The sequence below is a fragment of the Amphibalanus amphitrite genome, unplaced genomic scaffold (assembly GCF_019059575.1).
Source record: "Amphibalanus amphitrite isolate SeventyFive unplaced genomic scaffold, NRLGWU_Aamphi_draft 000139F_arrow, whole genome shotgun sequence".
NCBI lineage: Eukaryota > Metazoa > Arthropoda > Thecostraca > Balanomorpha > Balanidae > Amphibalanus > Amphibalanus amphitrite.
In genome coordinates this window covers 77483-97282 of record NW_024881634.1, presented here as the reverse complement: position 1 = coordinate 97282, position 19800 = coordinate 77483, and the positions used below count along the sequence as shown (strand labels likewise).

The following is a 19800-nucleotide window of genomic DNA, read 5'->3' as shown; positions in this document are numbered from 1 at the left end:
TCAATGTCCGGCAATAGACGAATGCTAGAGAATAATCGGGCAAAAACGACGGGCAGCAAGCAGAGTGTAGCCTATTAGTATCGAACCCGTCGGTTTGCTCCCCGGCCTGCAAGTCCCAAAAACAGACTACTACTTGAACCAAACGCTTTCCGGCAGGCGCAACACAAGGGAATCAGAAGCTGTTGTTGGATGTTGTTGAGCTGTTCCTGCAGGTAGCTGGACTTTGACCCATGACATCCGGCTGGGCCGGCACACGGCACAAGCCGGCACGGCGGACATGGTCTACCGCTACTCAGAGTTCACGGCGAACCAACCCGCGGTCAACGTGACCAAACAGCTACCGTATCAGCACGGTGGCAATCCCCTCCAGCGCGACCAGAACCCCTGACCAGTACATCTGACCACAACCCTCCCACACCACTCCACACTAGGCAGAGACCGGGGTGGGACATCCCAGCCAGCAGTCACCGCAGTGTCGTGCACGGCTAGCGGGGTGGGACGGCCGGCCTGCGCCCACCGCTGGGACAGTTCGGGTGGGGTGTCGGCCGTCCCGAGCCCGTTCCGTTCGAGGTCAGGTGAGTCATAACTAAGGTAGTCACGAAGAGTCTGCGGTGCGTGTCGCTTCGTGATCACATTCGACCGGCACGATAGAATGGGAGAGAGAAGTGATCCGGCAGCGTGACTGGGGACGGTGTCGCTGAAACTGGTAGAGCGGAACGGCTACCGGTGTTGCAGTTACTGGTGCTGTGATAAGGGACTGCACCGAGTGCATGTGTCAATGGTGTGTCTGTCGCACTGTCACCGGATGGAGCTAGAGATCACTCGGAAGGATGTCCGTTGGGAGAGTCACCAGATAGAACTTGTACCGAACGGGATATCCTTCGCCGCTTGCCAGTCACCAGACAGCCGGAACAGACTGAGATGTCTGCTGTCGCTGTCACCAAACTAAACTGGAGCCGATAACTGCAGTCTTAAACTGCCGAGGCATAGCAGCGGATGAGCGACGACCCGTGCTCTCAGCAGTCACGGTCGGCACAGCCCGTCACCTCGGTCACTGGTATCCCCCGGACCGCGCTGGTCATAGACGACATTGATCAGAGGTGTCTTTTGACTCGTCTGATGTCAGATAGCTCTGACGGCGCGGATATTAGCCAAGGAGCAGTCACGATAATCATCCGTCCAGCTCCATTACCGTCCACCGAAACAGTGTCCTAGTCCAACAACACCCGTTACGAACCATGCGGCCATTAGTTAGCGAACTGCTGCAGCATTTGGAACTAACGAAGCTCGCCTGAACTACGACTGCTACAGGAGCTCCCCCGATTCCGGAGAATCCGGATCGTGATCGTCACGAGCTGTCTGCCCACATGTGTGCCCTGTCCGATGAGTCAGGTCGGACTTGATTCACTCCAAGGCTGTCCCAGCGCCTCAGTCTCCCCACTCAATCAGCCAAGGCGCCCGAAAAGGCAACAAATGCCTACGTAATCTTACAGAAACACCCAATCAATCGCCCTCGGGCAATCTAAATATACCTACTCCCGATACACGAAACCACTCTAGGATTGCGACATCCCCCACTCTGCCTCTCCCCGTGTGTTTCCCCCTGACCAGGCCCGGGGCGAGGCTGGCGGTCACCACCGCACACCTTCGGAGCCCCGCCCTGCGCAGCGAGGCTCCGGGGCGCTTCCCAGCCACCGCTGACCGTCTGCTGACGGCCGAGCTGACGACGTCCCCTGCTCCCGGCAGCCGGTGGTGACGTTATTTCCGTGGAACGGCCGCCGCCGCCGCAGCCCCAGGCCACGGCGGAGGAGGCGGCCGCTGCAACCGGTCCAAGCACGGTGCTGCTGACCCGAGATGACCCAGCCAGAGACGGCACGACATGGCATGGGGTGGCGAGGCATGGCACAAGGCACGGCATAGCCCGAACCAGCCCAGCATGGCACGATTCTACACTAAACGGAGATGACCGTCTTGCTATAGGACATTGAAGGATGGCGTTGTCGCTGCCTTTCAAGTGAGGACTTAAGAACCACAGACAACACAGGTACGAAGTCCCGTTCAGGGTGAAAAAGGAAAAGAACAGAGTACTGAAGCAACTAGCAAGTCATACATAGCAGGCATCGCCGTAACAATCAGCCGGATTACCGATGAAGTCTGTATAAAACATCAAAGCCATGACTTGCACAACGGTGGTCTATCTCTGATTTTTAGCAGCGTGCCAAGTAGTTGACCATTCGGTTGATCACTGAGAGCACCGGAAAGTCCACGTGCTTTACTATCAGAGCTGACGCGAGGGCGATCCCGATCAAACGATTCACGATAACAAAGCCAGGCCAAGAGAGTTGGCGGTAGCTACCGGTCAATGTTCGCATGTTAGGAGAAAGAACAGCTCCTTTCCTATTTTGACCACCCCACCGGACCATCGGCAGTAGCTGACCGCTACCCTGTGGCACCCCGCGGCCATTCGTATCCACTGCCTACCTTGAGCGGAGCCTGTGACCGGTCATCGGCACGGTTCACTGTCGAGCCGCCCATCCCGCTGCCGGCGCGCACAGCCCGCGAGCCCGGTGCGGGGCGGCACACCATCCACGGCGCGGGCAGGCCACCGGCGACACGGACCGCTCACACTCGCACACAGACACTACACGGTCCGGTCCGCACAGCCCGCTGGTCCGCTCCGCACTGCGGCAGCGCGCCGGACCGGACCAGCTCGACCGCAGCGCTCGACCGGCCGGCCAGACCGCAGCGCCGCGCCGCCACCGCCACCTCGCGGGAGACAGACGAACTGCTAGCCCAGGGCTGCCCCGGGGCGATAGTGGCGCCAGCCAAGGCTTCGAGTTTTGTCTCGTCTTTACAAAGCAAGCTGTTAGCTGATACGGGGTCTGATCTCAGGTGAATCAAAAGTTGGTCTGGCTCTGGCAGGAAGAACAAATGCACTGAAACAACCTATTACGAATTCGCCGCAATCTAAGCCTAACTGAGCTAAGCGAACTAAGCCTAAAAAGACGAGTGAGTTCAACTGAGCGAGACGAAAGAGTGAGCAAGCGAGGGACACAAGCGAACTAAACTTAGCAAGACGATTGAACTTAACTGAAAGCAATGAGCAAGTTTAATTAAGCGAGGCAAACGAGCTAAACTGAATCAGACACACGAGCTCAAAATCGTGTGACAAGCGAACTACACTGAATGAGTCCAACGAGCCAACGTGTGTGAGCAAGCTAAAGCGAACGAGTCAAGCGCGCTAAACTCAGTAAGCTGGGTGAATTGAGCTGGTCTATGCGCAAGAGAAAAGTGAACTGATGAGTAGAGGATGTAACTGCAGCAAAAATGAGCAAAATTGAGCGTAACACATCTAGTCAACTGATATAAATCAGTTCACACTTGTCATGGATAAGAGATGGTCAAATGGGGATATAAAAATAATCAGGTGTTTACCTTCCTTACAACGATATAGATCAGTAGGGTTGAGATTGTTTCATCCAGCTTAGTTGGCTGAAATAAATTAATAGCTGCTTTCTATAAGCACTGCCTTCTGCTAACTAACGCTCGCTACTGAACATATGAGATTCTCAGATTCTTAGATATTCTTTCTTAGATATCACGACAGATAATAAACTTACAGTACCGATCCCTTTTTGACAAACAATTAATTCGACTTTATCATGGAAAATATTGCCATATCTGCAGAGGCGTCAGGGCATCTATGGGGCAAATCGATGGTTGAGCTTAGGAGGGATACCGACTAAAGACTCTGCCAGAAAACAGTGAGAATAAAGGCCAGGCAGTACAATATTCCTCACAATTCCGAGGATTCAACTGAAGTTCACCTTGATAGGTCATCGGAACAGATGCTTTGCCCTTTGCATGCCATATCGTAATTGCCAATTGGTTAATTTTGGAACAATAAATCACCGGGCAAAGGGTAACCACAAAATCAAACACAAACATCATAGATTGACATCAGAGTTCACTCTAAAAACAAAGCTGAAAACTATACCAAGCACGGGGGCTCATCATCAACCTTAGAATTGGGAATTCGGGAAATCCGCATTGTGGTTTCAATCTGACCGTCACATACAGGGTGGGGCAGCATAATCGGGAATGCTTTTTGGGCTCTAATCATGAGTAGGCATGACATTATTTTGATAAATTATAGCATGGCAATGAAACGCCCAAAAGTTGTGCATCATCTAACATGACTACATCCATGAGCATGCAACCTCCTGGAAAAGAGCAGCAAAATAGTTCGACGGTGCTCCAAGTGCTTTGCGCGCGCCCATAGACACTAATGTTAAACGAGTAAAACAAGAACATTTTGTTGAAACCCCTGCAATTCCACGTAAAGGTTGCTGGACAGGTCAACGTGTTATCACGGACAATAAGGATTGTGTGGGAATACTTAGGACAAAAGGTTAACGTAATCGTCGTAAAATAACTCTTAGCAGAGGACATACAGATGACTCACTTGAATATAAGGAAGACGCTCTTGAGCATATTAAAAAGAAACAATGCTCAAAACTTCAGCGACCAAAAATCTCACCACCGACTGGAATACGACAAAAAAGAATGGCAAGCCATATAGGGGATTGTATCGAGAATATTCCAGCGGTCATGCAAAGTAAACATCCTGTTGGGGTGATGGACCTATGGGTGGTCTTCAAGGGAGGTGCACGTGGTGCACCCTACTTCATCGAGCCCAGATAAAATGAGCACCTCTGGTAAATACATCCGCACTGTGGCAGACTCATGTGGAGCCGTCGGAACAGAGGATCACTGACGGTCCAGATCACGTCTTACGAGGACTCTGTCTGTGCTGGTACTGCAGTGAGGACGACATGTTATTGTGTAGGGCACCTCCACCTGAGATGAACCAAAAACTTCTGGTCCTTCAACTCCGCCGATTTAAATCCGACCAAATTCTTTACATGGAGCGTTTTTTGGTAGAAGGTTAATGAACAACTTATCATCAGTAAAGACGGTCTTCAGTGCAAGGTACGATGCTGATGGGCGATCATGGACAAGCAGGAGGTTGCACGTGCATGCGCGTGCTTTTGGACCCGCCTTGAGAAGGTCATCGACGCCGAGGGCGGTCACATAGGATGAGAGATAGGTAAAAGGTGACCAATTGATGGAATGTTGCTAAAATAGTGCTTGGAGCTGTATTTTTAAATTCATGACCAAATAATCCCGTTTGATATTTATTCCCGATTATGCTGCCCCACCCTGTACCTATTGTTAGAGCAAAACTCACATGGTCCTCGTTGCAAGTGCATTATGTAACCGAATAATTGATTCCCAGTTCACAATGGAAATACCTACTATCGTTTCCAAAAACATATTACAGTAAAGCTGGGGCGCCCAAAGGTCAATGCAAAAGAAACACAAAATGGAAATATGATGACCAATAATGACATCAGAACACACAACATTGTAAATGCTCCGCGACTCAAAAGATGACCTAAAATTGCATGAGGTTCAACACCCACTACCTGCTTCGGCGGTAACTACCTTCAACAGCTGAGCTACTACAGCTGAGTGCAGGCAATGCAACAAACAGGTGAAAAAACGAAAACCCAGTAAAACTACAGTACGTGCAATAAGAAACAAACTGAAGTTGCAGCCTACTCTCGTCCTGTTTAGAAGCTCGTGCCAGCTAACGTTTCCCTCAGTCAAATATCAGACACACAGTATTTCTTTTCGACACGAGCGGCCCGCCATGAATCAGTTACTTGATAGCCCTGGGCTAGGGGCTTGAGCAATGAGCATAGCATTCGCACTCGTCTAGCTGACAGAATGACCCTCAAAACATGTTACGCATTGTAATCCACTTATGCACTGCGCACTGTAACAGTAATGATTTGGTAGATCAACAAACAATTAAGCTTATGTCATTCCAGTAGCCTAGACATTACACACCACACAACCTTAATGTAATCATCAGAGGGAAAATTTGACAAATTTGTAAGAAAGGCCTAATTCGTCGGTAGTAGGTAGCGTCTTAAAACAGACTAAATACCTCAATAACAACAAGCTCAATATTGGAACAGCCTCATCTGGTCGGATAAGACTGAGAGTGGGAGCAATATGTTCGTGATGTAGAGGTCAGAGGGGCCAAAGTCAGACATACCCAATACTCCACAGATCTTGGTGTCGTCTCGGTTCGAAGGAGCCATCTACTACCGAAAAGCGGAGTCTGTCGCGTGTTCAGATAGCCAAGTCTCCATCTCTCACGGGGCCATCGACTAAGCTCTCTGGAGCAAAGCGTCACCAATGCGGGCTGGAACCCGGGTATCATAGGCGTTGTATTCGGGCATTCGCACTCTCATACCACGCTTATATCCACACTTGTCTCATTAACTTAGAAAGCCAGGAAGCCAGTTTCGCGATCTTCAAGCGGAGGCCCTCTGCGTGCCAGACCACAAGAGTAAGGAGACATCTCCAGGTGAGAGTGAGGCTGGAGGCAGCATCGTCAGCGACGGGCTCTCCGGCAATGCCGATTACCCAAGGTCCAGCAGGCGCCACCGCTCCACCGTTGGTCACGACAGGGGCGCCGCCCGCGCCCGTGGAAGTGCCCCATCGGTGTAGCGCCACCCCTTCTGATGAGAGGAGATCGAACAACAACGCAGCTGCTGTCGGGTGGATGTCACGCAGTACATACCAGCTACCAGCCGCCCAGCCATTGATGGCGCTGGTCTCACACCACACCGTGTATAGGGGGCGCGGGTGTACCGAACACAACCCGTCACGGCCGCCGTCTGGCATCGCCACGCCACACCAAGGTAAAGCCGCCTCACATTTTCCTGTCCGCTAAATGCGCCCGCGTTTTTACGGCGCCGATTTACCATGCAGGAAAGCGAGAGTCGACCGCGAGGAGCTCGTCGTCGGCTCATCTGCTAGGCGCGGGGTCCCGGTGGGGCCCACAGGGAACGGCTCCGATCCGACCGATCACGACCGGTGAGCTCTGTCGGGACGGCTTTGAAACACGAGTCGATCAATTCAACAGGTGGATATGATCTCATGTGAAGCCCGGCGAATGGCTTATCGTGACCTTGAGCAGCGCACGTGAACGTAGCCGGGCCGAGCACGTGATCGAGCTGGCACGGCAGGGTACCAATAAACAAACGAAAAGCAGCGTCCCCTTGTCGACCGCCGGGCCTGTCAGTCACCAACAAAACCGCCGACTTTGCTGTTTGTTTACCTTCCTTCTCTCATTTGCATCCAAGCTATTTCCTGTAGCTCAGTCAAGGTCAGATAGCAAGGAAAGTAGACATCCATAAATAGCCGCGTGGAAAAGAGTCCGTAAGCCCGGTGCTGGTCACACAATCGAACACCAACCGCAAACAAGCCCGCGTCTTTATCGCCTGATCCCCATCCGGCCAGCCATAAACTTCATACGACGCGTCGCCCGACCGCCACGGCAGCAACAGACTGTCCGGACATCGGCCGGGCCGATAGGGGGATCACTCAGCGATCTGTCAGGGATACTTCAGAAGACAGGTTAGTCATTGAAAATCAGGGTTAGTCAGGGTCAAGGTCAGGGGTTAAAAAGTGGTCAAGTGGTGTCAGTCACAGGTGTCTAAGGGTTCCTCAAAGGTCGGATTAACACCTTCAGACATCCCTGGGGATCTGTTAGGATTCAGAGTCACGCTCGGTCGGTCGTCGGTATGGAGTTCGCCGGGATTTGGTCAGGAATAGATTAGGGGCCAGTCAAGGGTCGTCAGTGTCGGTCAGGATCACAGTCGGTCAGTGGTTGGGTTGATCCACAACTTCTAGTGGTCCACGGAGCCCAGTCAGGAATGTATCAGGGTCCACAGGGGTTAGTTAGGGTTCAGAAGCACCCAGGACTCACCTCCATCCTCGGCCGGGCGATTGCCGTGCAGGCCGAGTGGACAGAACCCTCACTGAGCCGTCAGGGTCATCAGGGGTCAGTAAGAAGTAGATCAGGGTCCTCAGGAGTCAGTTAGGGTTCAGAAGCACCCAGGACTCACCTCCATCCTCGGCCGGGCGATTGCCGTGCAGGCCGAGTGGACAGAACCCTCACTGAGCCGTCAGGGTCATCAGGGGTCAGTAAGGAGTAGATCAGGGTCCTCAGGAGTCAGTTATGGTTCAGAAGCACCCAGGACTCACCTCCATCCTCGGCCGAGCGATTGCCGTGCAGGCCGAGTGGACAGAACCCTCACTGAGCCGTCAGGGTCATCAGGGGTCAGTAAGGAGTAGATCAGGGTCCTCAGGAGTCAGTTAGGGTTCAGAAGCACCCAGGACTCACCTCCATCCTCGGCCGAGCGATTGCCGTGCAGGCCGAGTGGACAGAACCCTCACTGAGCCGGCTGTACAGTCAGTATGTCAGGGTCATCAGGGGTCAGTAAGAAGAAGATCAGGGTCCTCAGGAGTCAGTTAGGGTTCAGAAGCACCCAGGACTCACCTCCATCCTCGGCCGAGCGATTGCCGTGCAGGCCGAGTGGACAGAACCCTCACTGAGCCGTCAGGGTCATCAGGGGTCAGTAAGGAGTAGATCAGGGTCCTCAGTAGTCAGTTAGGGTTCAGAAGCACCCAGGACTCACCTCCATCCCCGGCCGAGCGATTGCCGTGCAGGCCGAGTGGACAGAACCCTCACTGAGCCGGCTGTACAGTCAGTATGTCAGGGTCATCAGGGGTCAGTAAGGAGTAGATCAGGGTCCACAGGGGTTAGTTAGGGTTCAGAAGCACCCAGGACTCACCTCCATCCTCGGCCGAGCGATTGCCGTGCAGGCCGAGTGGACAGAACCCTCACTGAGCCGGCTGTACAGTCAGTATGTCAAGGTCATCAGGGGTCAGAAAGAAGTAGATCAGGGTCCTCAGGAGTCAGTTAGGGTTCAGAAGCACCCAGGACTCACCTCCATCCTCGGCCGGGCGATTGCCGTGCAGGCCGAGTGGACAGAACCCTCACTGAGCCGGCTGTACAGTCAGTATGTCAGGGTCATCAGGGGTCAGTAAGGAGTAGATCAGGGTCCTCAGGAGTCAGTTAGGGTTCAGAAGCACCCAGGACTCACCTCCATCCTCGGCCGGGCGATTGCCGTGCAGGCCGAGTGGACAGAACCCTCACTGAGCCGGCTGTACAGTCAGTATGTCCGGGTCATCAGGGGTCAGTAAGAAGTAGATCAGGGTCCTCAGGAGTCAGTTAGGGTTCAGAAGCACCCAGGACTCACCTCCATCCTCGGCCGGGCGATTGCCGTGCAGGCCGAGTGGACAGAACCCTCACTGAGCCGGCTGTACAGTCAGTATGTCCGGGTCATCAGGGGTCAGTAAGAAGTAGATCAGGGTCCTCAGGAGTCAGTTAGGGTTCAGAAGCACCCAGGACTCACCTCCATCCTCGGCCGGGCGATTGCCGTGCAGGCCGAGTGGACAGAACCCTCACTGAGCCGGCTGTACAGTCAGTATGTCCGGGTCATCAGGGGTCAGTAAGAAGTAGATCAGGGTCCTCAGGAGTCAGTTAGGGTTCAGAAGCACCCAGGACTCACTTCCATCCTCGGCCGGGCGATTGCCGTGCAGGCCGAGTGGACAGAACCCTCACTGAGCCGGCTGTACAGTCAGTATCAGGACTCACCTCCATCCTCGGCCGAGCGATCGCCGTGCAGGCCGAGTGGACAGAACCCTCACTGAGCCGGCTGTACAGTCAGTATGTCAGGGTCATCAGGGGTCAGTAAGGAGTAGATCAGGGTCTTCAGGACTAGGAGTCAGTTAGGGTTCAGAAGCACCCAGGACTCACCTCCATCCTCGGCCGGGCGATTGCCGTGCAGGCCGAGTGGACAGAACCCTCACTGAGCCGGCTGTACAGTCAGTATGTCAGGGTCATCAGGGGTTAGTAAGGAGTAGATCAGGGTACTCAGGAGTCAGTTAGGGTTCAGAAGCACTCAGGACTCACCTCCATCCTCGGCCGAGCAATTGCCGTGCAGGCCGAGTGGACAGAACCCTCACTGAGCCGGCTGTACAGTCAGTATGTCCGGGTCATCAGGGGTCAGTAAGAAGTAGATCAGGGTCCTCAGGAGTCAGTTAGGGTTCAGAAGCACCCAGGACTCACCTCCATCCTCGGCCGGGCGATTGCCGTGCAGGCCGAGTGGACAGAACCCTCACTGAGCCGGCTGCACAGTCAGTATGTCAGGGTCATCAGGGGTCAGTAAGGAGTAGATCAGGGTCCTCAGGAGCCAGGACTCACCTCCATCCTCGGCCGAGCGATTGCCGTGCAGGCCGAGTGGACAGAACCCTCACTGAGCCGGCTGTACAGTCAGTATGTCCGGGTCATCAGGGGTCAGTAAGAAGTAGATCAGGGTCCTCAGGAGTCAGTTAGGGTTCAGAAACACCCAGGACTCACCTCCATCCTCGGCCGAGCGATTGCCGTGCAGGCCGAGTGGACAGAACCCTCACTGAGCCGGCTGTACAGTCAGTATGTCCGGGTCATCAGGGGTCAGTAAGGAGTAGATCAGGGTCCACAGGGGTCAGTTAGGGTTCAGAAGTATCCAGGACTCACCTCCATCCTCGGCCGAGCGATTGACGTGCAGGCCGAGTGGACAGAACCCTCACTAAGCCGGCTGTACAGTCAGTATGTCCGGGTCATCAGGGGTCAGTAAGAAGTAGATCAGGGTCCTCAGGAGTCAGTTAGGGTTCATAAGCACCCAGGACTTACCTCCATCCTCGGCCGAGCGATTGCCGTGCAGGCCGAGTGGACAGAACCCTCACTGAGCCGGCTGTACAGTCAGTATCAGGACTCACCTCCATCCTCGGCCGAGCGATTGCCGTGCAGGCCGAGTGGACAGAACCCTCACTGAGCCGGCTGCACAGTCAGTATCAGGACTCACCTCCATCCTCGGCCGAGCGATTGCCGTGCAGGCCGAGTGGACAGAACCCTCACTGAGCCGGCTGCACACACTGTCGGTCATTACCGCTGAAACACAGACGGAGAACCAGGTCAGTCGGAGGTAGACGAGGCGGATGAGGCTAGCCAGAGACGGAGACTGGGCAGTCGGGGGTAGGCGGGGGGAGGCTAGCCAGAGACGGAGAACCAGGTCAGTCAGGGGCAAACGGGGCGGGGGAGACTAGCCAGAGACGGAGACAGTGGGCAGTCGCGGGTAGACGGGGCGGAGGAGGCTAGCCAGAGACGGAGACTGGGCAGTCGGGGGTAGACGGGGGCGGGGTTAGACGCAGACAGGGACTGGGCAGTCGGGGTTAGACGGGGGCGGGGTTAGACGCAGACGGGGACTGGTCAGTCGCGGGTAGACGGGGGGAGGCTAGCCAGAGACGGAGACTGGGCAGTCGCGGGTAGACGGGGGGAGGCTAGCCAGAGACGGGGACAGTGGGCAGCCGTGGGCATACGAGGGCGATGTTACACGGGGACAGCAGGCCACTAATAGCTGTGGGTGGGCGGGACGGGAACACGCGGGTACTGACAGCAGAGTCCAACGGGCTGGTGAATCGAGGCATCACCAGCCGTAGCGGGCGGTACGGAGCTGCCGGATCCGCGGGATCCGGGCCGTCCCGTGGGATACCCCCGGCTCCTACCGACACCTAATTTCAGCTATAAAACGACACACAATACCCGGGTATTCAATGCAAACAACAGACAACATCGCCGATCGACTTGTCATGACTCAGCACCGAGTGAAAACACGTTCACATCGACACTGAAACTAAAATAATCCAGTCACTGCCGAAACAACGGGCACCACACAACCACAGCCATTGCGATTCGGCCTAATCCGATCAGGCGTCGGAGCGTCAGCAACACCGAGCTATCACGGCCGAAAAAGGTTCCGTTCCGAGCCCAGCGCGGTTACCGAACACTGACCGCCCTGATCCCGCCCGGTACGACATACCAGAGACTGATAGCCGCGCACGGCACACAACTACTGCTCTGTTCTGCGGCCGACGCTCGCTCAGCCGGTGAAAGGCCACCGATTCACACCCGTCCGTCAGTCACCGAGAGCTCGAGTGCGCAGATGAGCGCGTCCCACGCCGAGCTCGTGGTCCCAGCCCCGTCTGTCTGTGCCCGAGGTAGACCAAACAGGGTCCGCTCCCAGGGTCTCTGTGGGACGCGACTGCTGGTATGTACCGGCCCGGAGACAGTCGCCAGACGGTGGCACGGCGGTATACAGCTCACATATCGGCCTGATACGGCCGGCCCGGCCGCCCCCGGCCACCGCCAACCGACCCAGGAGACCTTGTGCACCGGCGGCCGCGGCGGCGGGGGCGACGGCGGCGGCCGGCACAGGGGGCCGGCCGGCCGGCCGACGTCGGGCCATGGCGTGACGGCCGGTGCAGGACAGTGACACCTGACAACAGGCAGTCCGCGTCCAACACATCCGGGACTATCGGGCGACGTAAACACACACCGCAGTCTGTCGGCAGCACGGCAAGACCCACCGCCCACCCTGGAGCAATGGCGGGCGGCTGCTACAGCTCGCACTCATTAGATTCGGCCGCTCATCGGACACGCTTCACCGGCACGAGCCCGCCGCGACCGGAGGGCGGCGGTGCACGGCTGCGGCCGGAGCCCGGTGGCGCCGGGCCGCGGCCGTCCACCCATAGTGCACCCAGCCATTGATGGAAACCTGACACGCCATTAACACGACATAAACACGGCTGGTCAGACCGTCACGTGCATCACGCCCCGGTGGCACCGGCGGTCAGCAGGGCCACCAGCGCGGCAGCAGCGGTCGGCGCCGACGCGGCCACCTTACACCCGGTAGTATGGACACGGCGGTCGCGTCATACACTGTCAATCACCGGGCAGATTAGCGACGCGCCGCAGCCACAACACAGCGCCGCGCCGGCCGCGGCACTCACCAACGCGACTGTACGCCGCGACTTAGTTCTGTCCGACGACCACTTTACAGCCATCCTGTTTGGGAGGGCGGCGCCGGCAGGGTCGAATGAAAAACTGGCCGCATGTCGCCACATCCGACCGACCTGATGAAACACATTAACAAATTGAGCGGCTGCCAGCGGTCGGCCGGTGGTGACTCACCGCGACCGTCCGGCAGCGGCGCGACATGGCTGGCCGGCCGGCGGGCCATGGCAGGGCGCGCGCCCCGGGCCCGCCGGCGGCCGCATCCACCCACCGCCAGCACCCGGCTAACGGTCCTCGGCGAGATGCCGGCCCGCCGCCAGCCGCCCCAACTGCTGCAGCGCGCGCAGCTGATACACCGCCGACCGTGTAATGCTAAGCATTATGCAAAGCAGGCCACCGTGGCAACTGGCAGAGCAGTGTTCAGAGCTCGTCAGTGTCCGCCCGCCAGCCAGTATCAGGAGAACACATTCAACGACGGCCAGATTTGTTTGGATGGTATTCAAAACTGAAAGTATTTCTGGAATGAACACCGCACAAACACTTCACCCTAGCCGATAAGAATTCTCTCCTTTTGACAGAATATTCAGCATGTTGTCTCTTCCAGTACAAAGATAAGCAAACCCATCATCTTTTATTTTCTTCAAAAATGAAAAGAATCACCACTGAAAAAGGCAAATTATCCTATACCTATTCATGGTCCGCGACCCCTAGGACCCCAAAAACCTTCCGTCGCCATTGTAAACCCAAACCGCTCACGCAGCACCTCAAACATATTACCCCCTCCCCTCAATCGCTGCCTGTCCAGTTTCCGGCTGAACTGACAACCCCGTACCCGTCGACCCCGACCTCTGGCCGCCCCCACCTCAGGCCGCCTACCACTGGACGCTCACCTCTGGACGCCCACGCGGCGACAGAGCGCTCCAATAGATCGGCATCCATCCTATGTTCAACACCGGGTGCCCGGCGCGTCGCGGGGGGACGGCCGCTCGCGTGTCCAGCCCACAGCGCGGCACCCACACTGTCACGGACGCCGTGAGCGCCGGCACGGTAGCACGAGGGGCGCGCGCGCCGGTCGGGCTGGCCCAGCGGCGGCGGACGCTGGTGGACCACACTGACCGCCGTCGGGCACTGGCGTATAAACAGGCGGTACACGGCCGAGTGTTCCTCGACTGCAGGCACGCGCCCACATCGCCGCGCCGGTGCACCCCGCGGCGCTCCGCCCCCAGGACCGGGGATGGGGAAGCATTCTTCCGACGCCGGTGGCCGTCCGCCACGACAGCACGGTGCAGTCGCGGACCGAGGCTGTCCGACTGCACCGGTGGGCATAAATCAGAGCGAGAGCAGCCGCGACCGGCCGGCCGGTGTCCGAGGACTGGAAACAGCACCCCGCGGCCGGCTAATGAAGCCCAGAGTAAACAGACGAGTGTCGGCAAAGGCGCGGCCCGCGCCCCGCCCGGCGGACGGTTCCGGCGAACTGTGCTCTGTCCGACCAGACGGGCGTGATTAGCGCCCAGAGTCCCGCTGGAGGAACGTGATCTAGCCACAGTATGTGGAGCACATACGAGTAAATGAGTTCAGTTTAAGAAGTTTGAAGGTTATGAGCGAGCATGAAAAACACAAAGCAGCACAGAAGGCAAAGTACATAAAACCAAGCCCGCGGAGAGCAGAGTCAGGGTAGGAATCGGAGTCTGTCGGAGATGACAATTCTGACCAGAGGAGTTATAGTTGAAATCGGACTCGCCGGAATCTAACCGACACAGACAGGAGTCTGAGTCGATATTAATTCGTTAGGCATGCTCTAATCTTGTTTTGTCGGCGAAAATACGCTCGATTTTTTAACGGTTGTACATCTTGAAAAAAAAAACTAGACACAGAGGGTCGGGTTGGATGCATCAGGGCCGGAATCCTGTGACCTGTGGGGTCGTTGGATTCAGATTTCAGACCCTCTGCGCACACTGAATACCAAAAACCCTTGAAATCTTTCTCGGACCGTCGAGATGCGAGGTCCCCTCAGTTCAGCTTGGGGTCCTCTAAGGCCGATGTAGGCCCTGGACTCTGGAGACTGTCAAACGACACCACGGGGGGAATCCCTCTAAGATCGGTTGTAAGGTCTTAGATTGGCACCGACTCCACCTACTTCAAATGCACGAATATATCGTCATTGAACAAAACAAATATAATACTCGAAATCAGGAGCACGAAAAATAAACATATACACCTCACTTCGAGGCGTTCTGGCAGGGTCCGATTTCCCCGACACCTGGGTCGTGGACCTGACCTGGAAGGTCAGCCAATGAACTAGGACCTTAAAATTGGCCAGCATCGTCTTCCAGTGGTCACGGGCAACACTTCCATCGGCATCGTCCACGCTCGGTTCTTCCGCCAAGTTCGAGCTCAATCATGAACCGCACGGCTGGGGGTCCCCCCCAGCCGGATCCCCCCCCCCCCCATATACGTTAGACGCTGTACAAAGGTTCATCTTCATCACCAGCGAGGGTTCATCTTCCTCGGCCAAGGGGAGGGGGCGGGTGCCACCCCTGAGGTTTCTTGAGTGGCGAACACGCTAATGATAAAGCTGAATGTTTCATTTGATCATTGTCTGATTTGATTCAATTGATTCATTTGATTCAAGGCAGATCTTGTGACATCAAACACATTTTTAGGTTAAGTCAGGTCACTGACCTTTGACGTCACAAGAAAATCTCCGCAAGGTCCTGAAAGTTGCACGTTCGCAACGCCTTCAGTGCCATAGGAGCTTTTGTAGGGAGATATCACTAGGACTTAGTAACCTCCCGAGGCCGCCTCACACTTGCACATTTCGGATTTTTCCTTAGGGTCACCTAATGTCAGTTCGCTCGCGCGACCTCACCATTAGGTTTCAGCAATGGGGAAACATGCTAATTGTTCTTTTGGCGCCGGAAATGATCTTCAAGCGCATGTAATCGTACTTCACTGACTCCTTGCAAGTTGCAATGCTTAACTGCTGCATAGTTGACCTTTACGTGAGTCACCAGGGTCATCGGAGTTTTTAGTCGACAACTCCCGATCAAATTGAGCTAGCGAGTCGGGAAAGTCACCAATGAGCCCAGGAATCAGGAAGACCTGCCGTGTCGAATGGTATGCGAATGGTATCCTCCGACAAGCATCGTGACCTGAGTGGCTCTTAACTGACGACCAGAGGTAAACAACTTAAAATAACCTCACCCAAACAAAAAGTATACCTTTCGACCATAGACCACTACATATTCTCGGCATGTCAAGGTCTATGATTTGAAGCATGTCGAACACGATGGTGCCCAAAGTGCGGCTCTACAACATTTTTTTTTTTTTTAGCAACGCTATTGAGCAAAAACAGCACCCCTACCTTATGGCACTTCAGCTGAACTCTGAGATCACCGGTTTGATATGACACCTTAAAATCGGTTATCAGTCGCTGCGTTTCGTAATGGCACACACGCTCATTTTTTCCGCGAGGCTCAAGTTGAATAAGGGGTGGAACGGCAAGGGGGTCGCATCCGCCCCCGCCCCCTCGGTCGGAACGCATGTAGAAAACTGATAGGTCCAGCGAGGGTTAAAAATCCACACCGAGGGCGGGGTTACCCAAAATCAACTCGCGGCACCACATACAACCGAGAAATAAACTGTAGTGTTTTCCAAGGCAAGATTAGGAAAGTCTAGAACCCAATGTAAACATCTGATCAAGAAGAAAGGATGAAGGGCGCAAGGTGGGGTAAAATAAGCTTTAAAATAGGTACGTACGAAGACTAAAATTAGAGCATGGGTGCCTAATAAACAACTCATTTTTTCTACCATACACGCACATCACGAAGCGATATTAACCCTAGCTGGCATTTGCCATTATGCATCCTTTGAGGACATACGAATGAGGGGGGGGGGAGGTGGTACAACACCCAGTAACGCTGACGTTTGTTCCCTAATAAAGTCAGATGAGAATTTGGTTTCACGCTTTCGCATTCACGTTTTATTGGTAGACACCCATAGATTTATTTCTTTTTCTAAAGCGGAACTTTTTAGTCCGTGACCCGTCGCTTTCCTGCTTCCCCAGTCCCTATTCTCGTCACTATTTCATTTTGAGCCAGTTCCGACTCAACCGTCCCGCAGCCCGGGAATCTGGAGTTACACTTGGCGACTTAGCGACCTTAATTGGCATGCCTGAGTTCTGACCGATGGTCAAGTCAATGGTGAATCCTCCCGTAACCTCAAGCGGAGTTCAACGCATTTGAAAATAGACTTTCTGCCAGGCTGGTTGGCATTAGTAGCGATAAACATTATAGGTAGGTACAACTTTCCACGCTGAATTTCCGGCTGCTCCTGGGACAACAAATATTAAACTGGCTAGCGCCTGTCAAGTCGAATACCTACATGAGTTCGGAACTATCGTAGCTCTGCACAGGTCACAACCTTTTGTGGTTACTTAATCCTTCTAAGCTCGATATACCTACTCAAAAGTGCGTTCATCTGAACTCTAAATATGAATACGCCTTGCTTGAAATTTTGATCTTTTGAGTTCCTCCTGACCTCTCCTGTTCGCAACCTCGAAACTCAACATTTTAAGAGTCACGGCTGACCTCTTTTAGCTCAGCTATCCGCGACGTGCGCCACGTGCGTTTCGCTACGATGCTTATTTTCGAAAATAATATCAAGAGGAGGCGATGAATGCCTCCCCCGCCCCTCCATTCAATCGTGCTCGGCTGAAGGTTCGATGAAGCACGGGAGACTTCGCAAACTAACTATTATAAATCGACAATTGGCTTACAAGGTGGCTGTGCTCTCAACAGCTATGCTAGTACATAGGCACCTACACACATCTGGGCAGCAAGACTCAGACAGAATACCTACAGCCCCTCGCCCTCAGAGCAGACCAGAGTTTGAGAAGCACTGGTCAGTGGTCAGAGAATGTTTTGGTTCACAGCCTGAACAGATCAGCAGCTCATACTATTACAATTTTTAATAGATTAACACATCAGCAGGGTTCTGTTTGGTGTGATGATACTGGTCCAGTAGACATTACACTACACTAAGCCCTGTCCAATGGTTTGATACAGGCCACGGTTGAGGGGGTATGTTTTTAGTCCTACAGTGCAGTGGTATGCATGCCAAAGGACTATCCAATGGCATGACAAAACTGACCCCTGTAGAAGACCAGAGGTTACCTGTATTTATCTTCAGTAAAAAGATTTTGGCTCCACATAAACCCCTTTTGTACTTATACTGGTCCCAGTGCACCTATATTACCCTCTCAATCCTGTTCTGATGTTCATCAATGGTTGCCACAGGGCAAAGGGACGCATTACATAGGTAGCCAACAACTGAAACCAAGACTAATACATTTCTACCCACAAAGCACTGCCACCCTAGTTGATCTGTGTGATCATGCACTGCAGAAAGCAGTTAGTAGTTAGGTATGTAAGGTACTATCTAGAATATTACCAAGTGATGCCAAAAAACCTCTGAGCGCATTGCCTCATAAGTCATAAGAAGGCATATCTATAAGCTAGGCATAAATAGAGACATGAAGTTGTGTGATCTAACCAGCTAGTCTGGGCAACAATCTTGAATTTGATTTGATCAGTAACCTAGAATATAAATAACAGTGGAGGCACCAGTGTAACTGAAAGCTTGTTATTTTGATATGGCATTGAAAGAGTGGCCTCAAAATATTACTTAGAAAGAGATGCTTTATGTATGACAATAAGTTAGGCCCTGAGCTTATCACATTTCATTGGCTATTAGTTCAATAGCAATTTATAAATAAATCTGGGAAGCTCTGCAGGAAAAGCATATGATTAAGATGGTGCTTCATCCCAGACCGCATAAGAAAAAGTTTATGAAATTCATAAAAGTATATCAAAATTTATATTTCAGCACCTAGCCTATAGCCAAATGAGGTGGGTGATGTTGGGGTGATGATTTTGACAGTGTTGCCCATTGATGTTGGTCATGGTGACAAATATAAAATGCAAGAGCTTATTACAGAACATGATCCATCTCATTACAAAAAGTAACAACGAGTTGAGGTGGTTGCAAATCAAATTGATGAGCAGACATCAATATCCTGAACGATTGAACATGTACGTAACACATTATTAAACCCCATCATAGCATAGTCAGAAGTAACAACATTTAATGCTGAATGCTGCAGTTCAATCATTATACATGAAAGTACAAACAAACAGGAATAAGCACCGTTTATCAGCGTGCCACACCACGATCTCAAGGCAGAACCAGAACTCACTGTGCCTACAAATTTGGGCCCAGATAGTGACAGGCAAATGAGTACCGTTTCATGCATGTGTATAAATAGATGTAGCATGGTTCTGTAATACAATATCAAGCAGTAGCTTAAAATAAAAAAACAAATACATTTCAAGGTCTCAGAAACATCCCATCCATCACATTGCAGTTGATGTGCACGAACAGCCGCGTCCGCCAACGCTGTTTAATGCGCAGTTCGAATCTTACGAAAAAATAGGAAAGTACTTACCATTTCTAGACTATGAAAAGATGTATATGCGCTGAAAATTCACACTTCACAGCTCAACACCCAAAGACGCGGCGGCCGCGGCCAGCACCTCGAAAATCCGTGCTCACCCCTCCAGCAACGAAAAAAATCTGCGATTGCCAGACGCTCGGAGCGCTGTTGCCAGGCACCGCTGAAAATGAGAGAATTTTAGATATCTCTAGATGAACACTGGAAAGTCGCAAACTACAGCGGAATATGCGATTTTCCGCATACTTCCCAAAAATTCGTGTTTATGAGCTATTAATCAGGGCCTCCTCTAACATACCCACTGGGTGGGCAAATGCCCACCTAGTCGCCACAATTGCCCACCCAGTGGCGTCGATTTGCCCACCCAGAAGCAAATGCAAAAATAAAGGTCCGGCCGGACGTCCGGTACTACCTTTCCGGTCTTAAGCAAACTGGATGCTGTTTGAAGGTCAAAAAAAGTTTTCTGGTT

General features: G+C 53.4%; 1 protein-coding gene across 11 annotated transcripts in view; it reads right to left on the bottom strand.

Moving 5' to 3' along the window:
- Window positions 1-19477, bottom strand: part of LOC122382396 (mitogen-activated protein kinase kinase kinase 15-like) — a 65389-nt gene extending 45912 nt beyond the window's left edge. For 5 of the 11 annotated variants that reach the window (XM_043367636.1, XM_043367640.1, XM_043367641.1 and 2 more), the window contains exons 1-2: window positions 13711-13958; window positions 10833-10918 (exon numbers count right to left, since the gene is read on the bottom strand). In XM_043367636.1, coding sequence (XP_043223571.1) covers window positions 10833-10918; window positions 13711-13759 — 135 coding nt within the window. In that variant the 5' untranslated portion in view covers window positions 13760-13958. Of the gene's footprint in view, window positions 1-2481; window positions 2766-7849; window positions 7904-8127; window positions 8180-10746; window positions 10809-10832; window positions 10919-11846; window positions 11922-13710; window positions 13959-19325 lie in introns of those variants that run through there. The other 6 variants (XM_043367643.1, XM_043367638.1, XM_043367647.1 and 3 more) reach the window with 6 other exon arrangements.
- Window positions 19478-19800: the final 323 nt, after the last annotated feature.